Raw genomic sequence first — 14,809 nt, forward strand, 5'->3', positions numbered from 1 at the left:
GTATTTAATTTTCATATTTTAAAGTCTTGATTTTAGTAGGTATTTTATGTCACATACTAAAATGTTAAAAGATCTCTAACAATGGTAGATCCATCTAGAAGGCTTTACAAAAGGACAGTAAAAAACAGTACAGGACTGAAAAGGCCTAGAGAAATTGAAATCTATATCAAAGAAAGGAGAACCCACATGGAAGAAATAACAGATTCATTGAAATATATTCTAAAGTCATCTCCATTTTTGAGTTCTTCAGCTAAATACAATTTAACTGAAAAGTGCAGAGAATATAAAATCCTGTTATTATTTGTTGATTACAAAAGCATTTGACGGTGAACAAAGTGCAGATTTAAATGTTCTCCTTTAAAAAGATTTCTCCTGTGCATATAAGACCATATAAGGTTTCTTGATGAATGCAACCACAAATATAACTGTCCAACAGCTTCTTGTTATTAATGTTAATTATGCATAAAGTAAGGGAAAGGAATTTGCCACTATCCTAAAGGATGTCTACTGCAGGGTTCAAATGAAAGAGGCATTCCCAATTGTGGAGGTCTTCCACAAGCTCCTTTTTGCAGATATTGTGCTAATTTCAACATTCCAGGGCTTCCTCAACAACAATTCCATGACAACCCCAAAGAGACCAGACTAACAATCCATATAGGAAAAAGTAACTGGATAAAAAATGCCTATTCTCCAGACTAAGGCAAGTCATTGGAAGGCTAGTACTTTTAATTAGAGAAGGGAAGGCAATACATATTTATATAGTGCCTACTCTAGTCAGGCACTATGCTAAGCACTTTTTACAAATATTATCTCATTTGATCCTCACAACAATCCTGAGAGGAGGGGGCAGCTAGGTGGCGCAGTAGATAGAGCACTGGCCCTGAAGTCAGGAGGACCTGAGTTCAAATGTGACCTCACACCAAACACTTGACACTTACGAGCTGTGGTGACCTTGGGCAAGTCACTTAACCCCATTTGCCTAAAAAAAAAAAAACACACAATCCTGAGAGGTAAGTGCTATTAATATTCCCATTTTACAGTTGAGGAAACTGAAGCAAACAGAGGTTAAGTGACTTGCTCAGGGTCACAAAGCTAGTAAGCATTTGAGGCCAGATTTTAACTCAGGTCTTCCTGACTCCAGATGCAAATAAGCTGCCTCCAGTAATACATGTATCTGTCACTTTTGAATAATATAGAGTTTTAAGATGTTTTCTCAAGTTCAATAGGCCTCTAATAGTGTGTTTCCTCACTTCATTTGTAAACTTTCTAGGAATTGCAAATGGTCAACTGGCATAGATCATTCATTTTAATATAAAAATCATTGTCAATTCTCTAAGAATTATTAACAGTTTTCCTGCATTACTTTTATCACTTCATTTCATTTTGAAATATGGAAATAGGAAAATTAATATGACATTGAAACATCATTTCATTTATATTATAGAGTACTTGAAATTGAAAATAACCTATAATATGAATAATACTGGAAACAGTAACATAATCATACATATTATACAAAAATAAAATGTTTTAATGTGGTCAAATCCATGATAATTAATATTTTCAAATGACAGAAGAAATAATACTTAAATCAGAGAATGTTAAAATAGGAAGAGAACTTATATTTAGTTCAACTTCATCATTTTAAATGTGAGTAAAATGAGGTCCAGAAATAGAGACATTTATATTTCCTCATAAGGTATTTTTCTTTAAAGTAGGAAAGTATTTTGAATTAAAACTATCATAGCCTCAATTTACACATTACCATATTGATTTAAATAAAACACAATTGATTTTACTGTGATGATTTCACATTGGTTCATATTATAGTTAGAAAATAAAATGATGGGTAATTAGTATAGGCCCTAGAATTCTTTCGGCCAACCACCACCTACCTCTCCCATCCCCCACATATACACATACAGAATCACAAATTTAAAAACTCTTTTTGCTCTACTAGGGAGGAACTTGACAATTCTTGCACTACTGAGACTGAGATAGCTCTTCACATTTATAGAAAACTGGAAGAAGACTTTAAGACTGGATCTGTAAGAAGCACTTCCAGAAAAGTTTTTCCTTATTGTAAAGATGTTAAAGATATATCAAATTAAAATATCTTGTTCGTTGAGAGCTAATTAAGGAGAACCAAGGTGGTGGAGTAGAGAAGCACTCAGATGACCTCTCCCAAATTCCTTTCCAAACAAATCTAAAATAATGCTTCAAATTGAATTCTGGAATGGCAGAACCAATGAAAGGTCAGGTGAAACAATTTTGCAACCCAGGCTAACTTAGGAGGTTGTTAAGAAAGGTCTGTCTCACTGGGGTGATGATTGAGCCTGGAGTGGCAGCACAGAACATGCAGTACAGGCCATGCCAAGGTACCGGCAGTGGGCCTTGAAAGAACTCTCAGTCCACAGACAATGTGGGTGGGGGTGGGGTTTAACATCTGGTTGGAAGGAGACTGAAGGAAATCCTTTGCTGGCATAGTCCCAAGGCCAAAAGGAGTAACAGCATTTGCAGTGACAGGGAAGAAGGGGCTGTGGTCTTGGTTCCAGAGAAAAGAGGAGTGCTTATGGTTACTCACAGGGGAGTAGGGACCTTGGTCTCAATTCCAAGACAGAAAGGAGGATTAGCAATTGCAGCTGCAGGAGAGTAGGGGAGTAGGCACAGACCCAGGGCCAGGAAGAGCGTTAGCACTGGTGGCTACAGGGAAACAAGATCCTTTCCTGGGTAAAGACCAGCGCACAGGCCAGGAAAGCAGTGACTATTCCTCTCTCTAGATCATTCCACCTTGGAAGCACTGAAAACCTACAGACCTCAGCAGCAAGAAAGGCTTGAAGCTTGGGTAAATGCCCCTTCCACCCTAGAAGCAGAGCTCAACTTTAACATAAAGTTAAAAATCAAGAAATAGACTGAGAAAACAAGCAAACAACAAAAAAAAGAACCTGATCATCACAAGTTATTATAGTGAAAGGGAAGACCAAGGCACAAATTCAGAAGAAGACAACAAAGTCAAAATAGCTACATGCAAAGCCTCAAAAGAAAAATGTGAATTGGGTTTTCTTGGCAAAGACACTGTAATGGTTTGCCATTTCCTTCTCCAGCTTATTTTATAGATGAGGAAACTGAGGCAAACAAGGTTAAGTGACTTGCTAGGGTCACAGAGCTAGTCAGTGTCTGAGGCCAGATTTGAACTCAGGAAGACGAGTCTTCTTTACCTGCTGTGCCACCTAGCTGACCCTGTGAATTGGTCACAGGTTTAAAGAGAATCCTAGAAGAGTTCTAAAAGGATTTTAAAAAATATAAGACAGATAGAGGGAAAATGGGGGTTGGGGAGAAATGGGAGTGATGCAAGAAAATTATGAAAAAAGAGTCAATAGCTTGGTAAAAGAGACACAAAAAAATACTGAAAAATAACACCTTAAAAAGCTGAATAGGTCGGGGCAGAGCCAAGATGGCAGAAAAAAAGGCAGGAACTCCCCTGAGTCTCCAAAATTCCCCTCCAAACAACTTTAAATAATGCCTCAATACAAATTCTAGAGCAGCAGAACCCACGAAAGGAAAGCGTTGAAACAATGATCCAGCCAAATTCCAGACCTACCAAGTGGAAAATAGTGTAAACAGTCAGAAAGAAATAATTCAATTAACATAGCTAGAGTCAGGCTCACACAAGATTTAGCAGCTTCCACATTAAAAGAGCAGAGGGTTTTGAACATGAAATTCCAGAATGCAAAGGAGCTAGGATTACAGCCAAGAATCACCTACCCAGCAAAAGTGAGTATAATCCCTTCAGGGGATTCAAGTATTTCTGATGAAAAGACCAGAGCTGAATAGAAAATTTGACTTTCAAATACAAGACTCAAGAGCAGCCTAAAAAGGCAAAGAGAAATCATAAAGGATTAAAATAAGGTTAAACTGTTTACATATGGGAAGATACTTGTAATTCCTAAGAACTTCCTCATTATTAAGGCAGTCAGAAGGAGTACACATAGACAGAGGGCACAGGTGTGAGTTGAATATGATGGGATGATTACCTAAAAAATTAAATTAAATTAAGGGGTAAGAAAGATGGATGCACTGGGAGAAGGGAAAAAGTAGAATGGTAAATTATCTCACATAAAAGAGGCACAAAAGAACTTTTACAGTGGAGGGGAAGATGGGGGAGGTGGGCAGGAACACATGAACTTTACTCTTATGAGAACTGGCTCAAAGAGGGAATAACATACACATTCAGTTTGGTATAGAAAGTTATTTTATCCAACAGCAGGCCTGCACAACATTCGGCCCATAGGTGGCCCCTGAAACATGTAGGGGTCCCACTACACACTCTCTCCTGTCATAGGACCCACAGCAACCAACCATCGTCGGTCTGTCTCTATTCTAACCTATTTGTGGCCCATACCTACTACCAAGTTGTGCAGGTCTGCCCTACAGAAAAGCAGGAGGGGAAGGAGATCAGAGAAAGGGGGAAGGAGGGGCACTGATAGACAGAAGGGGGGATTGAGGGAAGTAGTAGTCAGAAGCAAAACACTTGAGGATGGACAGGGTGAAAGGAGAGAGAGAGTAGGATAAACAGGGAGAATGATATAGAGGGAAATACAGCTAATAATCCTGTGAAAAAGTTTTTACAGCAAGCTTCTCTGATAAAGGCCTCATTTCTCAAATATATAGAGAACTGATTCAAATTTATAAAAACAAGAGCCATTCCCCAATTAATAAATGGTCACAGGATATGAACAGTTTTCAGCCAAAGTCATCAAAGCTATATATAGTCATATGAAAAAATGCTCTAAATCACTTATGACTAGAGAAATGCAAATTAAAACTGAGGTACCACCCCACATCTATCAGATTGGCTAAGATGACAAAAAAGGAAAATAACCAGTGTTGGAGGGGATGTGAGAAAATTGAGACACTACACTTTTGTGAACTGATTCAACTATTCAGTAGAGCAATTTGGAAGTATGTCCAAAGGGCTATAAAACCATGCATACCCTTTGACCCAGTAATACTACTAGTAGGTCTGTAATCCACAGTGATAAAAAACAAGGAAAGGAACCTATATGTAAAAAAATATTTATAGCAGCTCTTTTAGTGGTAGCAAAGAATTGGAAATTGAGGGAATGCCCATCAATTGGGGAATGCTGAATAAGTTGTAAAATGTGGTTGTGATATATAATACTACTGTGCTGTAAGAAATGACAAGCAGGATGCTCTCAGAAAGACCGGGAAAGACTTACATAAACTGATACAGAGTGAAAAGAGCAGAGCCAGGAGAATGTGGTACACAATGGCAGCAATATCGGACAATGATCAATTGTGAATGGCTTAGTTATTCTCTGCAATACAATGATCCAAGACAATTCCAAAGGACTTATGATGAAAAATGCTATCCATCTTTAGAGAAAAAAGAACTGATGGAGCACGATCGCATATCAAAGCATACTTTTTTTAAACTTTTTTTTGGGTCTGTTTTATTTCACATGATTAATATGAAAAATGTTTTGCACGATTGCACTTGTATAAACTATATAAAATTGCTTGCCTTCTCGAAGGAGAGAGGAAGGGAAAGAGAATTTGGAACTCAAATTTTTTTTTTTTAAATGAATGTTCAAATTATTTTTATATGTAATTGGGGAAAAACAAAATAAGATAACTATACCTTTTGACTCAAGAATTCTATTTCTGGAAATAAGCCCTGAGAACATTGTTAAAAAGAAAAAGCTGTCTGTTCAAATATATTTAAATATAAAAGATATTTAAAAATATCAAATATATATTATTTGTAATTGCTTTTTTAAGAAAAAAGATAACCAAATGGCTACATTATGGTATATTAATATAATAGAGTTCTACAGGATAATTAAGATTCATAAGGATGAAGAATAAAAAGATATCTGGAAAGATGAAATAATGCAGAATAAAAAAAAAATCCAGAATACATTAAATAAAACTATGTAAAAAGAAAAAAAATTAGAAAGTTGGTAGGTATAAAGAAAGCTGATAGGGAATCAAAGTGACTGTCAAATTATGTTCATGTTGTAGTGTTTTATTTATTCAATTGTACATAATTTTAAATCTCACTGGTTTGTTGATAACCTTAGATTTTTAGAACTGCCTTTGAAATAATGCTAAAAATAAAGTTGGAAAAAGGATTAAACTATTTTGTTCTTTAAGACATACCTGTGTGTTCTAACCTAATCTGTCAAAATACTTTGTATTCCTATAATTGTTAAAGTGCTTTGACTCTTGACTAAAATTTTTTTCTTTTAGAGTTTCTTTATCTGAAGCACATGCTAGGCTGAGTTTAAGGAATAAGGTGCTTAAAGAAGATGTCTTAATTGCAGTTTTATTATTTGAAACATCTCTGACACTGAAATATGGTAATCAGTTATTAAAAATTATATACTTTTACGTATTTAAATTTTCCCAGTGGTATAAATTTTTTAAATGCATGCTAAATGTTACATGAAAAAATAAAGCCATAAAACTATAAAGATCTATTACAATTTGAACTTTAATGAACTTTTTTTCTTATACAAATCATTACTATCCAAACACTAAGGTCCTTATTATAAACAAAGTTACATGTTGCTACAAGTCTAAATTTGCTTAATGGAACATTTGCATTTTTTTAATAATGCACCAGTTCAAGTTAAACAATGGTAGTGAAATAACAGTGCACTTTGTATGCAGAGTAGGCTTCTTACAACCCTTTCTGTGCTCTAATTTATTTGGCTGCAATATTCTTAAAATGAGCTAAATTTATCCTTTTCTAATGAAAAATTCAAATAGAACTATGAGTAGATAAGCCTTTCATTCTCATAAATTTCTCAGTTCTACAAGGGAAGTATTTTGATAAAAGGTATAGTTCATATTTAATCTGTAGTTGTAATTTGTAAATCTTTGTGGTTTATGTTAAGTGCTTACATCAAGCATAAATTTGCCTCTTCAGCTCCCACTCATTGCTCCCAGTTTGACCATCAGAGGTAAAGCAGAACAAGTAGAATACTGCTCCCATATGATGGGCACCCTATATCATCTCATGACTAATTTACACTAAAAGTTGTCCCTCAACTCAAAGTAAAACTTCACTTTAATTTCCTTAGGCATCCATTTTTTAGGGTTTCAAGTAACAAATTGTTTTTTTGGTCCAGACCTGACCTTATTTTACTGGTCTAAGTGAACTCACTGCAATGAAACTCCCTCAACCAATGGAAATCAGCATTATACCAAGCTATTTTTAATACAGATTACCTGTTTATTAGCATCATCTCCACAAGATCAAAGCCATTTAGTATATAATTTATAACCCAATCTGCCCCCGCCCCCACCAACATACAACCACACTTGTCACATAGCTAGTTTAGTTAAAAAGGGTATATAGTTAAACAAATTTACATTTAAGGAGCATCTTTGTAACTTGAAAGTCTTACACTACCGGTTCTTTTCTTCATTTAGGGGCTGCTGTATTTTGCATAGCTCCAAATGCAGTGTTTCCATTTGAACTCTGTGGCGAAGAACATTTAGAACAAAGAGATGCTTATCTAATTCAGTGCCAACAACAGCTTCAAGAGTTTATTGCAGCTTATGGACCAGGATCAGTTACTGCTACAAGTGAAGAATAATCCTGTTTGGTACAAGTATTTTTGGCTTGTGGACTCTCACTGGGGGGAAAAAACTATAGTGGTACTGTTTATACTTATAGTGAAAAATGTATAATAAAAAAAGATTTAACACATGTCCAACTTTGGGAACAAAGTAAAAACTGCATTTCAAACCTCTAAAAATGCAGAGTTGACCAAATCCTAGTTCTAATGAAGGAGACCAAAAGATGGCATGGTATGACAAGAAAATTACAATTGGCAAGTCTAGGAATAAACTATTGCCACACATAACCTTGCAAGAGAAACATTTCTGGATCATATGTCACAGCAGAGAATAAAAGGGATGAAAATACAAAATTAGTAGTGGTTAATTCTGTGAAATGTTGTCAGGTTTTAAAAGTTGTAATTTAGGGTGTCTGCCACAAGATGGAAACATTTAAATAGTGAAATAACTGTACTTTATATTTACGTGTATCTCAAATTTACTTTTCAAAACTGATGACAGGGCACAAATTCATGAAGCTTCAAATTTATAGAATTTTCAGGCATTACGGTTAGCTGGGGCACCAAACAAATGGATTAAGTTCTTAGTTCTAGTTAGTCGATTAAAGCCTCAAAAACTATTCAATCTGTAGAGGAACCAGTTAAGATAACGTCCTTTTAAAACACATGGGCATATAACAAAGCTTAATTTTCACATTTACTAAAAGGGCCTTCAAATGACTAATTGACTTAGAATCTAATTATGATTCCATTTAGAAAAATTAAGCCAAATTATGGTATCCTTTTGCCCTTATTTCCTGTGATCCTTGACCTGATATTTCATATTGCAGAGATCTTCATGGCTTCAAAGGCTGGTCTTCTATGCAGTTAATATCCCTTCATTCTGATTAAAAACAAAACTGGGCTGCATACAGAACATTCCATACCATTCTTCAAGGTCAGGAATATATAAAACTATTCAGACTTTTATGTTTGAGAGCAAATCTAAATTCATTCTCAACTCAACCACTGATCTTGAAATGACATGAGACTAGTCACTGAGAATCGTGTTTGCTCTTATGTGATAACTTAGTACAGCTTTGCAAAGTATTCCTTTTGTAGTCTGCATTTTGTACTTCATTATGTAAACTTTTGTAAATTTGATTTCCAGATTATTCAATAAAAGATTACTTCTGTATAAATGTCTTAAGGTTTCCTTTTCTTTTTTTTTGGCTAGGCAATGGGGTTAAGTGACTTGCCCACAGTCACACAGCTAGTTCTGTGTCTGAGGCCACATTTGAACTCAGGTCCTGACTCGAGGGCCAGTGCTCTATCCACTGAACCGCCTAGCAGCCCCAAAGTTTCCTTTTCTCAGTTATCAACTAGGGGGCTTCAGGAAACAACTATTTCTTGAATGCCTGACTACTGAAGCTAGAGAATAATTGCAGCATATTAATATGCAAACTCTATTCTGGGGTCTTCTACAGAAAATAGGAATGTCAAAGTTGACTTCAGTTGAAATAAGCATCATTTTTTGGAGGTTAAAGTTGCATGCCACACCCAATATGGGAAAAGGGAGGAGTAAAAGTAATGAGTTGGGTACAAATGAAATCTTGACTTGTAGTCAACTCAACTTGCTTCAGAAGTCAGTTCCCACAGAATTATTAAATAGTTCCCCAACTACAACCTGAAATCTCTATCACCCTCCTTTTCACATTGCTCAAATTCTTGAAACAAAATAGTTAAGCCCAATATCTTGCCTTTGAAGTACTACACAAAGCATTACAGGGCAAAAAGGAGGCTGTCAAAACATTCAAGTTTTAAGGAGTAAACTCAATTACATGTCCATATAGGAAGGTTTTGTGAAGAGTCGACATTTGCTCAATTCGAAACACATTTGAGGTACCTGCTACTTGCAACACACTGGGGATAAACATACAAAAAATACCGGTCTACAACGAAAACTACTAGGTAGGCAAGGGCACAACATTTATAGATAAAGCCATTAACACCTCAGAGGATCAGGAAAGTTTTTCTATGAGTTAGCAACTTACTAAAACCTTAAAAGAAACTAAACACCAACTTAAGCAGTATTCTATAGGCAAACGGTTGACTGCATAAAATGATGGTGAGATAAAACAATTTTTGAGCAACAGACCCTATGATCTGATGGCTGTGTGGATGAATCAGAGAAGGCAGACACTACCATGGCACTCTCCTGGTTAAAAGTGTTGTGCCCAAATCATGGTGTAGCTTAACAGAAGGAGATGATCATTACATATGCTAAAGTGGAGTAGCCGTCATAAGTCAATAAAAAAGTGAACAAAGTAGTTCTTGGCTATAATCTCAAAAATGACTATTTGTACAAATCCAAGGCAAACCCTTCAACATTAGCTTAAGTCTAAGCTCTAACCACTGATGTTTAAGATGCCAAAGTTAAATCAGTTCTACAAAGATCCACATCTAGAAACATCACCAAAAGGATGTCATATTCATCATAAAGCACTGGAATGCTAAGGTAGGAAATCAAAAGATAATTGGAGTAACAGGCAAGTTTGGCTTTGGAATACAAAAGGAAAGCAGGGCAGAGACTAAGAGTTTTGTCAAGATAACTTGGTGGTCATGGCAAATACTCTTCAACAACCCAAAAGGTAACATGGACAAACATCACCAGACGGTCAATATAGAAATCAGGTCAATTACATACATTGCAACAAAGATGAAGCTCTATACAGTCAATTTAAACAAGCCCTGGCTGGACCAGAGTGTGGCTCAGATCATGAGCTTCCTATTGCAAAATCACACTGAAAGTAGAGAAACTCATCAGGCCAATAAGTATGATTTAACTAATATTCCTTATGAATACAAGTAAAGGTGATGAATACATGTATGGGATTAGATCTGATAGTGCCTAAAGAAGGGGCAGGTTTGCAGCAGGAAGCAGTTAACAACAACAACAACAAAAAATGCCCCAAAGAAAGGGAACAAGAAAGCAAATAGTAAAGGAGAAAGGTTACTGATCTGGAGACATCCTAGAGATGAAATCACGTGGGCCTCAGGGAAGCTTTGCTAATAAGGCTAATGGAGGCGGTGGAATTTAAAATCGTAGAAATTGCTGTTTAAAGTGTACTCAACATGCCAGCAAATTTGGAAGACAGTGGCCACTGGTTTGGTAAAGATCATTTTATATCCCAATCCTAAAGGACAATGCCAAACAATGTTCAAGCTGCCAAATGACTGCAGTCATTTCACATGTTAGCAAGATTATGCTTATGATTTTTTTTAAATTTATAAAACAAGCATTTCCCTAACAATACAATAAGATGATTGCACATGAAACCACAAATTCTCTATGTACAACTTGCTATTTCTTTTAAATATACAACAAAACTATTTTGCAAATTCCCTCCCCAACCCAGATAGCTACCATTAGATACTTATATATGTAAAATCATTCTATATAATTCTATCCAGTTCTTTCTTTGTACAGGCTAGTTTTTAAAGAGGCAGAGAAGAACTAGACAAATACCAAATTGCCAACATTCCCTGGATTATGGAGAAAACAAGAGAGTTTCAGAAAAGCACGTACTTCTGCTTCATTGACTACACTAAACACTTTGACTGTGTGGATCATAACGTCTAATACCAGATCATATTATTTGTCCTCCTGAGGAACTCTGTGTGTGTTAATAAGCAAAAGTTAGAACTGCATGGAACAACTGACTGGTTTATGACTGGTAAAGGAGTACAACAAGGTTGTATACTGTCACTTTATTTAACTGATATGCAGAATACATCAAATGAAATGCCAGGCTGGACAAATGAAACTCAGAATCAAGATTTCAGGGAGATCGTCAATCTCAGATATGCAGACAATAACATTGATGGCAGAAAGTTAAGAATTAAGAAGGCTCTGGATGAGGATGAAAGAGCAGAGTGCAAAAGCTGGCTTGAGGTTTAACACTAAAAAGACCCTGATGTTAGGAAAGATTAAAGAGAAGGGGACAGCAGAGGATGAGATGGATAGTTTCATGAAAGCAACAACCATGACCTTGGACAGTCTGGGAAAGAGTGGACTGAAGGACAACAATAGTGTAGCAGATTGAAGATAAAACTTTAGTTTCTTGGTCTTCTACTTCCCACTGCATCACTGCTGCTACCTATCTTCATCAAGAGCTGGAAAAGTCTGTGGAGGAAATATTAAATTGGCAATGAATTCTGTAGTAGAAACATTTTTTTCAATTTTAAATAAATTTGTCATAAAAAGATTTCAATTTCAAACTGAAAGGAAGGTATGTCAATTACTATGTTAAAGCAGGGACAAAAGTTACAATAACCGAACAGTTAGTGAAAACGATGGAGCATCTTGTTTGAGGAACACCAAGAAGGAAGGTGTTGTTGGATTACAGAGTTATTTGGAAGGCTATACTAAACAAAGGATTTATAGTTGATCCTAGAGGTGACAGGAGACAAGGGAGTTTGAATGGGATGAGGAGCCACCTAAAGATGGTAATGGTGTCTAGTCTGCTCCCTAACTCTCCCCATTACTTCACCTTCTACCAACCTCCTGCCTCTTAGGCCTGTCTGAAAGGAACCCTCTTTCCCTACTTATATCAGGTGGAACCCCCATGATCAACAAAAACTTCTTAAACAAAAGGGAAAGGACCTAAAAATTGTTAACTATAGGTGTGTGAAACCAACCTACCAGTAAATCTGTATTCACACTGGCAAAGAATTGTCTGGTTATTGAAGGTTTTATGGGCTTCTTAAAAAAAAAAATCTGGGCAAGTGGGATATAAGATAAACACTAAACAGACAGCAGATGGTGTTACTGTTCAAGCTTTTGTTGGGATTAAGATTTAGAAGTCACCAAAATATTCAGTAGGGTAAATGGCAAAAATCTGTTAAAAATCATTAAACCAACAAAGTTCCTTCTTTGAAATATCAATGATTCTATTAATGTTTAAGGTTCACATTCAAAATTACCTTTGAATTCATGCAAATGTACACCAAAATTATGAAGTGTTGTTGATACAGATTCCAGATCTATTCACTGGCACAAAGCTTCAGAAATAACCTGCTAGAATAAAAATTACTTTGGCCAACACTCCATATACTATAGCTTTTATAGCCCTTTCTGCTAATTATGACAAATTCACATAGGTCTATAGCTGAAATGGACCAGTACAACCTCTTTTTATAAATGAGGAAATACGCCCAGAGATTTAGTTTGTTCTGTTGCATTTAATTATCTAAAACACTCATTTAAGTCCATATGCATGAATTTACCTTACAACAAGGATAACTGTATAAGTATTATATCCATTTAAAAGACAAGGAAAAGACAGGTAAATCAACTTGTCCAAGGTAAGATATAAATCCACTATACCACATTGTGGCAACATCTACTTACCAAGTGCCTACTACAGTGAAGACAACTTTTGCCCTGCACATGATATACATAATCTCAAGCTCCAAATTCATAACTGTCTTTTAATATCAACAGACTGAACTACTTTGGCTTACCTGCTAAAACAAAACAATTTGAAATCTTGTCAAGGTATATAGATCTGAATATCCATCCACAACCACCTATAAAGTCTCAGGGAAGAAAAAACACAAATTTTAATTTAAAATCTATTTCAGCTATTTACATAAAGTAAAAAATATAAAGTTACTAGTAGCTCAGCCTTACATCCTACACTAAAATCAAAGAATAATGGTAATCCAACTTACTATTGGTTATCTTCATAGCTCATACGTGACTTTTGGGCTAATACTTCATTTTAACTTTTTGAAAAAGCATTTTCGTATCTTCAAAAATTATAGTTTTATATCTTCAGAAAGTTTGAATGCTTTTCACCTAGAAGTTCAAACAGATTCTTATAAATTTTGTATGTTCTAACTCCTCTATAGAAGACCTATGAAGTCTTAAAAGGCTAAACCAAGCAGTTTGTGGATCCCCTAGATGCAAATTATCAAAAGTGTGAGCAGGGAAATGACATATGTATCCTGAGATCACTCTGGTCACTGCGAAAGATAGACTAAAGAGAAACGACTGGTGTAGGGAGAGATCGATGAGGAGAACATTTTAAGAGTCGTAACTTCAGCCCAAGGAATATGAGGATTAAGTTGAATGAAACGAATGTTTACACCAGAAGGCTCCTGAAGACAACTGTCCCCAAGGATGCGTTACATAATATTAATGGCTATGGTGCTCAAAAGCCTGAAGTTCTGTTAATTCACTGCTTGTGCAGTCTTGATCTCTCTGAGCTTCAGTCTTAAAGTCAAGTGACTTCCCAATGTAAGAGGCACTAGGTAAGATCTGAACTCCTACTGTATCACCTTTTTATTGCTTCTCTAAGGCTTGATATGTCAGGAAAAACCTTCCTAACAAATAAAAATTGTAAGTAGAATGGGCTGACCCACAGTAGGGTCCCCCTCATTAGAGGTCCTTGCAGTCAGGCATGGGTTGGAAAACTCAAATTCTTTGTATGTAGTAGGAAATTAATACTTGTTAGTATATAGACTTAAATCTGTTTCTTATACCTTCTGGCTACTATATAAATTATCCCAAATTAAGAAAAAAAAATTCCTGCTGGATTTTTGGCTTACAGTATCTAAATTACTATTAACCATGGCCTGTTGTCAACAAAAAAATTCTGAGTATCTGAAATATGAGAATGTATAGGCAAATGCAAGACAACTGTAATTACCTGAATAGGTTTAATAGTATTCAGCATTTTTGGTTCAGATCCCCCCGGAGCAAGATCTCTTCATTTCCTTAAAGAAAAAAAAAAATACCATTTTTAAAGTCTGAATTTCTTTGGATTGATAAGTTTACTCAAAAGTAATCATATGGCACATCAGATTTCAAGTTACTTCAAGGAAGCCCTCAGTTAGGTAAACGGCTTTTTTTTTTTTTTTTTTTGTAAACTCATCATTATGCCAAATGAACGCCTGAAGATTCAGTCTTATTTGTTCCAGAACCAAGAAGGGCAATTATACAACTTTAATTACCTGAATAGGTTTAACAGTATTCACCATTTTTAGTTCAGATCCTCCCTGGGCAAGATCTCTTCATTTCCTTAAAGAAAAAAAATTAGCATTTTAAAGTTTGAATTTTCTTGGATTGATAAGTTTACTCAAAGTAATCATATGGCACATCAGATATCAAGTTACTTCAAGGAAGCCCTCAGTTGGGTAAACGGCTTTTTTTT

The 14,809-nt window shown here is 35.6% G+C and overlaps 1 protein-coding gene and 1 long non-coding RNA gene across 2 annotated transcripts in view; one reads left to right on the forward strand and one right to left on the reverse strand.

Annotated features, from left to right (window-relative positions):
• Positions 1-8,787, forward strand: part of LOC114053721 (minichromosome maintenance domain-containing protein 2-like) — a 36,597-nt gene extending 27,810 nt beyond the window's left edge. Inside the window, exons 13-14 of the mRNA XM_027876851.1 lie at positions 6,274-6,383; positions 7,462-8,787. Coding sequence (XP_027732652.1) covers positions 6,274-6,383; positions 7,462-7,628 — 277 coding nt within the window. The 3' untranslated portion in view covers positions 7,629-8,787. The remainder of the gene's footprint in view (positions 1-6,273; positions 6,384-7,461) is intronic.
• Positions 8,788-11,345: 2,558 nt separating this feature from the next.
• LOC114054132 overlaps positions 11,346-14,809 on the reverse strand; it is a 5,205-nt gene continuing 1,741 nt past the window's right edge. Inside the window, exons 2-6 of the long non-coding RNA XR_003570438.1 lie at positions 14,610-14,676; positions 14,306-14,372; positions 13,326-13,452; positions 13,116-13,190; positions 11,346-11,775 (exon numbers count right to left, since the gene is read on the reverse strand). This is a non-coding gene — a long non-coding RNA (uncharacterized LOC114054132). The remainder of the gene's footprint in view (positions 11,776-13,115; positions 13,191-13,325; positions 13,453-14,305; positions 14,373-14,609; positions 14,677-14,809) is intronic.

Source organism: Vombatus ursinus, unplaced genomic scaffold, assembly GCF_900497805.2.
Source record: "Vombatus ursinus unplaced genomic scaffold, bare-nosed wombat genome assembly UNPS02014812.1, whole genome shotgun sequence".
NCBI lineage: Eukaryota > Metazoa > Chordata > Mammalia > Diprotodontia > Vombatidae > Vombatus > Vombatus ursinus.